The 8,728-nt window shown below is 47.8% G+C and overlaps 1 protein-coding gene across 1 annotated transcript in view; it reads right to left on the minus strand.

Annotated features, from left to right (window-relative positions):
• The window catches only part of LOC138567824 (probable palmitoyltransferase ZDHHC24), a 365,146-nt gene extending 356,812 nt beyond the window's left edge, over positions 1-8,334 (minus strand). Inside the window, exon 1 of the mRNA XM_069646321.1 lies at positions 8,057-8,334. Within this exon, the coding sequence (XP_069502422.1) occupies positions 8,057-8,334 (278 nt within the window). The remainder of the gene's footprint in view (positions 1-8,056) is intronic.
• Between the last annotated feature and the right edge of the window lie 394 nt (positions 8,335-8,728).

The following is an 8,728-nucleotide window of genomic DNA, read 5'->3' on the forward strand; positions in this document are numbered from 1 at the left end:
AGTCCATGACCACCCCGAATCCGCCCACAATGGCAACTGACTCTGCTGGTGGTGTTTTATCCCTCCACTTCCTATAGTCGGGTTCTTCCCCCGATCTCTAGCTTGTCTAATCCCAACTCCTCCCTTTGTGGCCTGGAACTTCCCCAACAGTGTTTATAAGGGCCTTTAACCCCACACCATTTGAGCTTCCATCTTTGCCATGCGTCCATCCAGTGACCATAGTCGTTTGTTCTGTGTGTCTCCGATCTTTGCTGAGCCACTGTTCAAACGGGGATCGGGGAGTGTTCCTGGGTCTCCTCTATTCGTATGCAGTCTCATGTTCTTTTCAGTTTTGCTGCAGCTTTCCCACTGCGCCCATGTAGCCAGCCTGATGTTTGTTGGGTGGATGTTGAGTCTTACATTCAGCTCCTGGACGGTGAAGGATAGTCCATTTCCATTAAGGTAAAAAGTCTGTTCTTCCTGTTCCAGGACAGGCTTTTTCCAGTAGGCCCAGGTGCATTGTGGTGCCTATAGAGTGTCTCTGCAGTGCTGCTTCCCAGGAACTATTATCCATCCCAGGGGTCTGCAGTGTCCGGTGCTTTCTGGCAGTTGAGTGTCTAGGAAATGTGGAGTGATGGAGTAAGGAAGCTGACAAGGTGGGATTATTTTGGCTACAGGCTTTTATTCAAATAAAGAAAAGAACCCACCTCTCCCTATTTCTAGAGGGGTTTTCCATACCTCAACATAGAAGAACTCGAGTGCTGTCAGGATGCAAGTAAAAAGAAAATAACAATATACCATCCTCTGTCCAAACCCACTACCCTATCCCTACCACTAACAAATAAACCACGAGGGAGTTCACTCTTGAGATTTATGGTTACTCATGTCACCACTGTGACAAGGGAGATCACTGCCGAGGAATCCACACGGCTTTTCCGCAACTCCCGTTACCTGTATCTTCACTGTGGAGCGATTGGTTCTTCCTGTGGTCTCATGTCACTGTTGGTTTTGCACACGTTCAGTGTGTATTCCTGCCTTCCTCCTCTTTGGTCTGTGCGACTCAATGGAGCCGTTGCTGTGGCGGTCTCGTCGTGTTTTATGGACCATACGATCCACCTCGAAGAGGCCACGCCACAGCTGGATTCTTCCTGCTTCTGCAGCGAGTCTGCTTTACTCCGGCTCGCATGGTTCCTTTCAGCATCTCCTTCCAAGACTGGCTGTCTCTTGATGCTTCGCGCAGCGTAGGTTTGGATTTCACAGGCCCTGCAGGACGGCCACCAAATTCCCTCACATATCTTCCTGATTCCGAACTCCCTTAGTCCTTCCTCTGTCTTTACTTTATACTGCTGGGCCCACCGCAGCTTAGTATCAATGTTTGTCGTCAGTACCTTTGAAGTTATCTTCGTGGCTTCTAGTGGCCACCTTGTCACAGATCGTTGGTAATCCCTTCTACTGTTATGCATGTTTGGTTGCTCTTTATCTTAGTCCTATCTGGTCTTAAAGATGCATTAGTAGAGACTTCACAATAAAACACAGTACTAGTTGTAGGTTGGGAGGGAGAGGGAGTCAATAGGGCCATGGCTTCTGGGAACAAGGGTTTAGGAAGGTCTTTCACGGGACGGGAGTCCTTATCGCCATGGGCGGAGTCTCTCCCCATGAGGTCCTCCTGATTGTTACCACTCCTAGGGGGACCACTGGATAGCAGACTCACCATCATCAGAATGTCCTTGAATAGCACTACTGGCATATAGCGAGAAGGCCAGCTTCGAGATGGTTTCATTGCACTGGCATTATAATTGCACTTTGGGGAAAACCTAACATCAGGATCTCCTTACTTGAGGATACCAGCATATAGTGGTGCAGCTAGCATGGAAATGTTTTCTTACATGGCATTAAAGGCAATGTGCCACAGTGAGCATGAACATGTTTTACACTGGCAGAATACTGGTATATACTGTAGGCAAAGTCATCAAAAAAGTGCATTTGAAAATGCTCTGCCATCTAATGGATTACAAAACAAAATTTTAAATTGAATTCAATTTTTTCCCAATTTTTGACAAAACTTATTACTTTCACACATTATTTTGAAAGATTTCTGTGGGGTTAGGGGATATCCCAAATCTCCTTTAGTTGGTTGGGGCTACCTCATTACGCACAATCGCTCGGACATTCCTGTACAATATTAACATTTTGAAGAGCAGGGTCACCAATTTCACCTTCTTTAGTATATTAGTTAGGAGGCCGAGAGATGCCTCAAACATCACTGGAACATGCTCGGGTGCTTTGCTCAGTGCGTGCTGCGACTCTACAATGGGAATTTGCCTGCCGAGTCAGATCAAGGCGCTAGCCGGGCATTGGTCGGGGGAGGGGACAGAATCCCTGCTCAGAGGTCTACTCTGCTGACTCCCACAAACCTCAAACTCTTCTCACAGCCCAAAATGAAATCACTTCCTGCCCATCACCAACATCCACAACTCACCAGGTTTGATGCAGCACCAGGCCTTCCAAATCAGACTGATGCTGCAACACAGCAGGAGATGCTGCACGATGCAACAAAGAGCAGAAAAGGTGAAAGTGTGCAGCACCTTGGACTAAAAAATGGGACAGGGAGGTGCAACAACTGCAGGATGGTGAAAAGCGATGTGTTGGCAGTGACGAACAGGGGTTTTGGGGGTGAGGGATATGATGGACTTTCCAATAAGACTGCAATCTTGAGTTTGCAGTCTTCCCTGGTCCTTTGCTAGTTAAGGGTCTCAGTGGGATTGCTTACTTATGCCACAGCTAAATTATGATATGATATGATATGGCATTTATAACGCACCTATACATAAGTGTTTCAAGGTGCGATGAGGCAAGGGATGGGGGAATAGAGGGAAGACAGAGACAACGATCTTACTAGGCCAGGTGATACTGAGATCGCGCAAGTGCAGGGGGAGGGCGAAAGGGCGAGTGCGGGGGAAGGCAGAGAGCGCAGTGCAATACATAGGATCAACAGTAATAAATAAAAATAATAATAGGTAAAAAGTGCGGCCAGCTGGTGGCAAGTGCAGGGGTAAGTGCAGACATCAAGTGTCAAGAGCTGGTGGGGACTGTAGGGATACAGAAACAGCCCCCAAGTGCAGGGGTTGTCCGGGAGGCAGTGCAGGTGAGCAGCTGGTGGGGGAGGGGACTTGGGCCCGAGATTAGAGAGTAGTCAGGTGACCAGTGCAGTTTCAGTCAGGAGTTCAGCAGGGGAGAGCAGGAGAGAAAGATGAAGCAAAGAGGAAGGTCTTGAGATGCTTCCGTAACCGGAGATGACTCTCCTCAAGTTTCAGGGAGGCAGGGAGGCTGTTCCAGAGGGAGGCCCCAGCCGAAGAAAGAGATCTATCACCAACGCGTTGCTTGGAGAAGCGACTGACCCTGAGGGAGTTGGGGGCGGATGAGCAAAGAGCTTGAGAAGAAAGATATTTAGGAAGAGAGAGTTGAAGGTGTTGAGGCCCCAGGCCCCAGAAGGCCTTGTGGACAATGCAGATGGTTTTGAATTTAATCCTCGCAGCCAATGGGAGCCAGTGCAGATATTTCAGTTCTGGAGAGATAAGATCCCTGGGCTTGAGGCCAAGGACAAGTCTTGCAGTCCTGTTCCAGATGAGTTGCAGAGGGCGGAGAGTAGAAGCAGGCAGATTTAGAAAGAGGCTTTTGCAGTAGTCCAGCCTAAAGAGAACCAGAGCTCTGCACAGTGAGCTTCTGGGGGAAGGAGAGGAAAGGAAGAATACCTTTGAGGAGGTGCAGCTGGTAGTGTGACTTCTTTGAGACGTCCGTGATGTGAGGAGAGAAGGAGAGTGTGGAGTCGAAGATGACCCCAAGGTTTTTAGCCTCACAGGTGGGAGAAGGAAGAGGGTCCAGAGAGGCCGGCCAGAAAGCGATAGGAAAGGAGGGAGAAGGTGTGCCGATGAGGAGTATCTCAGTCTTACTGGCATAAAGGAAGAGATCAATGGCGGCACACCACTCCTGGATAGCGGAAAGACAGTTGGAGATGAGAGAAGGAGAAGAGGTGGTGGAAGGGAGCCTGGAAATGAGCTGAGTGTCGTCCGCATAGCACTGAAAGTTGGGACAGCGAACAGCAATGTGGTGGGCAAGAAGTGGCAGGTATTGGTTGGACAGCCAGGGAGAGAGGTTAGACCCCTGGGGAACACCACAGGTGTAGATATAGGAAAGGAAGGACCCAAGTTGGACCTGGAAGGGTCGATCGGAGAGGAAAGAGGTCAGCCAGGCCAAGGCCTGATCGGTGGTTATCACAAAGACAGTTGAGCAGGATGACATGGTTGACTGTGTCAAAGCAGAAGAGAGATCAAGTAGGATGAGGACACAGGGGGTATTGGAGTCGGGGTTTGAGTGCAGGTCTTCACAGACGTTCAAGAGACCAGTTTCCATGCTTCTGGCGGCTCTGAAGCCAGACTAATGGTCATGGAGACAACCAACAGATTCAGTGTGAAGATTAAGCTGGGAGATGGCCAGCTTTTCCAGGAGTTTGTCCAGGAAAGGAGTGATAGAGATTGGGCGGTAATTAGCAGGGCAGGAGGGGTTGGCTGAGGGATTCTTAAGAAGAGGGTGCACAAGGGAGTCCTTCAAGCGGGGAAGGGAAGACTCCAGTGGCGAAGGAGTGGTTGAAGAAGTCAGCCAAAGCAGGAGCCAGGGTGTCACGGTGGTCCTTGATGGTTTTAGAGGAACAGGGGAGAGTTTTGACGATACTTTCATAGATTGGACTTGTCTAGAAACCTCGTCTGGGGAGAACCGGCGAAAGGCAGAGAAGGAGGGGTGGCCACAGAAGGGCCAGAGTGTGCAGAGGGCCTGGAAGGGGACAGGAGAGGTAGAGACTGCAGCAGGTTTGGCCAGCTCCTTGCAGATTTTAAAGAGTTTGGCTGAGTTGTTGGATGCTGCTGAGACGCAGGCTTGGATGAAGGCTCTCTTCTTGGTGCAGACAGAGAGCCGGTATTGCCTTTGGAGCAGGTGGCAGGCCAGTTTGTCAGAGGATGTACAGGAAGCACGCCATTTCCTCTCAGCCACCCTGCACTTGAGTTTAAGGGTGCGAGATATGACTCGTACCAGGAGTTGCATTTGGCTTTGGGCTTCAGGAGGATCCTCATGACAGGAGCAAGAACATCAAGAGCATCAGATATTGCAGAGTGGAGCATAGAAAGGGCTGTGTCAGGGTGTGAGTCAGCCGAAGGGGGGCGGGAGGGGTTGCGATGGCGAAAGCCTCAACTGACACACACTTCATGGGTCGGATAACCGAGAAAGTAGGTGGCAGTGCTGGAGTTGGCTTGGCCTGAGGGGTTGAGAGAGTGAGCTGGGAGGAAAGGAAAAAGTGATCACTCCAGGAGAGAAGAGTGGTGAGAGGGATAGAAAGGGGAAGGACTGTAGAGATCAGAGCATCCAGAGTGTGCCCTGCAGAGTGAGTGAGGCCAGAGGGGAGGGTAGAGAGTGAGAGAGAGTCTCAGAGGACGCAAAAGAGTCCAGAGGAAGGACATGAAGCATCCAGGTGGATGTTAAAGTCTCCAAGAAGGAGGTGTTGAGTAGTCGAGACCAGGAGATAAGAGGAGAGGTCCGCCCATTCAGGAACGAAGGAGGAGATCTGTCCAGGTGTCCGATAGATGGTAGCCACAGTAATTATAGGACCACAGCAAAAACAGCTATGCTTTATTCATCACAAGTTTAACTGCGGGTGCCTCCTGGAGCCAGAGAAGGTACTGCCTCAGCCATTAATAGCTATTTACACTACTGTAGAGGAAGGAGAAGAGAGGCTATCGGGCTGTGTCTTAAGTACATGGGGTGTTAACTGAATTGTGCTCTTCCATTTACAACTTTGACACAAGCTGGTAAAATGTCTGAAAAAAAATGTCAGAGAAGGCAGATGAAGTACCCCATACTCGCTCCTTAACTAGGCAGCTGCTGTGTTTGCCCTCTGACCACAAAAGAAATGTTACATTGCACTCTCTCACTTTCTTGTTAAACCAGGTGAGAACTTTGAACAGGGAATGTGCAACACACAGAAGTTTGTAGGTCTCTGAAATCTGAGCAAAACTGCATCTCTGTGGATAGGATGGACCATTTGGAAAAAAACCTGGGCTACTCTAAACTAGGCATAGGGTTGTAGAATGCTGCCTGTAAAAAGCTTTTTTAGTCTACCCTGCCCAGTGTATAGACCTATATACAAATGCAGACATGGAACACAAGGAGGAAACTTGTAGGTTACTGAAAATTGAGTCAAACAGCATTTGTGTGGACACGATCAGCCGCTTTATAAATGCTTAGGCTACTCTGTAAGCTGGATCTACGGTTGTAGAAATGCTGCCTGTAAGAGCTCCTTTACGCTATAGCCTGAACTGTTTAATGACACACACAAAAACACTTTTTTTAACTATGCCAGTCACCACCAAAGTGGCCTAAAAGCACCTATTCAATGTACCTTATGGTATAGCATCCATGGGAAGAATGACAGTTCAAACAAAGTACAAGAGCACTCTCGGATCTCTCACAGTGCATCAGTATCCAGACTTGTAGCATGTAATAGTGTACCCGTACTGAGGCACCCCTAGGGCTCTCAATGCACCTCTGCCACACTTTTTATCTGCTCAAAAAGAGTCAAAGGTGGTTGTAGCGTTTGCAGATGTGAAACGCTTTTCCCACGTGCTACAATTATTCTTCTGAGTTAATTCAACTATCCCTGAACAAGATAGGTTCCTAATGTAGCTTTTTTAAAATAGATTTCCCCTCAGCAATAGTAGGTAATAGAAGTATTTTTTAATGTGCCTTATCTGCAGGACTTCCGTAATTGATGGTGCATTTTGTTATTGCATGGACACTGCTTGCAGCTGAAATTGGAGTGTTCAACGATGCAGGTGTGGATCCATTTGAAATCAGAGCTAGGGACCTTTCTAAATGACAGGAGAGACCTTGACAACAGACTGCATTTTTAAAACAAGGCTTTGCCGAGGACAATGGGCCTCATTCCAAACTTGCTGGTATCGGCAAATGGTGTTACTGTTTCCGGCACTCAGTCCGTACGAGTGCCGTAGGGACGGAGTTAATCTCCATTCATGGAGTCCCATAGGACTCCAGGAGGGGATTTGCCGTCATTACCGGTGCAGGTGAGGGCTTTTTTTGCAGGTAGGGCGCCTGCCTTACCTCCAGCTTTTAGTAAGAGGTAACCCAGGTGCCACACCGCCAAATCCGTAGCCGGCCGGTCCGTAAAGTGCCGGTATTCATGAATACTGGCACTTTTCTACGGGACCAGCCGACTTGGAATGAGGCCCAATGATAGGAAAGGGGTGAGAGCAATGACAATGAAGGGTGGGTTTTGTTGATGGTGGCTTAAAAAGAAACAGTCAATAACTATAGTACACAATCATTGTTAATCTTTAGTCCACCATCTCCAGAAAAGGACAGGGACAGTCAGGGCTGACTAGTAATTGTTGAAAATGCATGGGGGGTGCAATTCCAACCAGGCTCTGAGGAAGACAGGCTCCATATTCAGAGACATTCAAGCTTCATTTGGTGAAAAGAATGCATCAAACGGTGAGGGAAAATTGGAGGGAATGTTTTGGAGTAGAGGGTACTCTTCAAACCCAGCAACGGACAGACTGAGGTAGGTACTATAGGCCTCTCACTCTTCCCTGATCCGACAGACAGTCGATGGGAGAGCTCCCCCACTTTGGCATGCCAGGAATGGCACCACCAGGAAGGAAAAAAACAACAACCAACAATTACTGCTGGGATTTGAAATGACCTTTTGGGCATGAAAAGAAAATGCAGTGATCAGAGCCATAAACATACTGCTGTATGTATAAGTATCAGTTGCATTGAATATAAATGGCCAATTCAAAGCCAGCAAGGTTCTCAAAATGAATGGGGTTCAACTTGTTCAAGTTGGTTTTAGGACTCTCCATAGTTGACTTTGCTAAACGTAGCGCTTAGAGTATGTGGGTTAATCATACATACTCATCCCACGTGCCTTTATTTGGGCAGGGTTAGTGATGCCCATCACAGTCTGAAAACACAAAGACTTTGTACAATCCCCAATGTATTGGTTTATACTCACTCCCAGCCTTGCCCCACAGAACAATCTGTTAGGAACACTCCTTTAATGCTTGGGTTGGTCCGCATAAACTCCATCATATTTGCCAACATGTTCACCAACAGGATACTGAACAGGAGTATGTGGACAGCTCGGAACTGGTCCTCCACTGGACCCTGCTCTTGCAGAAGAAGGTAAAACACCTCCAGTGCCACACAGGTGATCATCCCCAATGTCACACAGACAGGCAGGTGAACACTAGCATCAAAGCGCTTCCAGTAGCAGGTTAGCATTGTCACCATCACGCTTCTATGGTCTGATCTAACAAACAAATGACATTAGAGAATTAAGTACTTTCGCTGTCTTTTGCAAACAGTCAAACTACTTGCAATATGACTGTAAGTAATATACATGCAGGTTAAACAGTGGAGACAATGTGGTCAACATTGTTCTGATTATCTCTTTACGTAACCTTCTACAATACAAGACCACCTCCAAAGAATATTATAAAGCCAACTCTGCTGAAAGAAATTATTCTGCTTTCATGCTCATCAGTACTGCAATGTGTCCATGCAAGTCCTTCATGCTTTAGGCTCAAGCAGTAAGACACATCTATCAAGACCTAACATGTAACAAATCACAATTCTATCACCTTCACAAGTAGTGGCGAGTGAACTTTTACAACAGGGGTGTCAT

Source organism: Ambystoma mexicanum, chromosome 2p (genome assembly GCF_040938575.1).
Source record: "Ambystoma mexicanum isolate Mex_15411 chromosome 2p, UKY_AmexF1_1, whole genome shotgun sequence".
NCBI classification, from domain to species: domain Eukaryota; kingdom Metazoa; phylum Chordata; class Amphibia; order Caudata; family Ambystomatidae; genus Ambystoma; species Ambystoma mexicanum.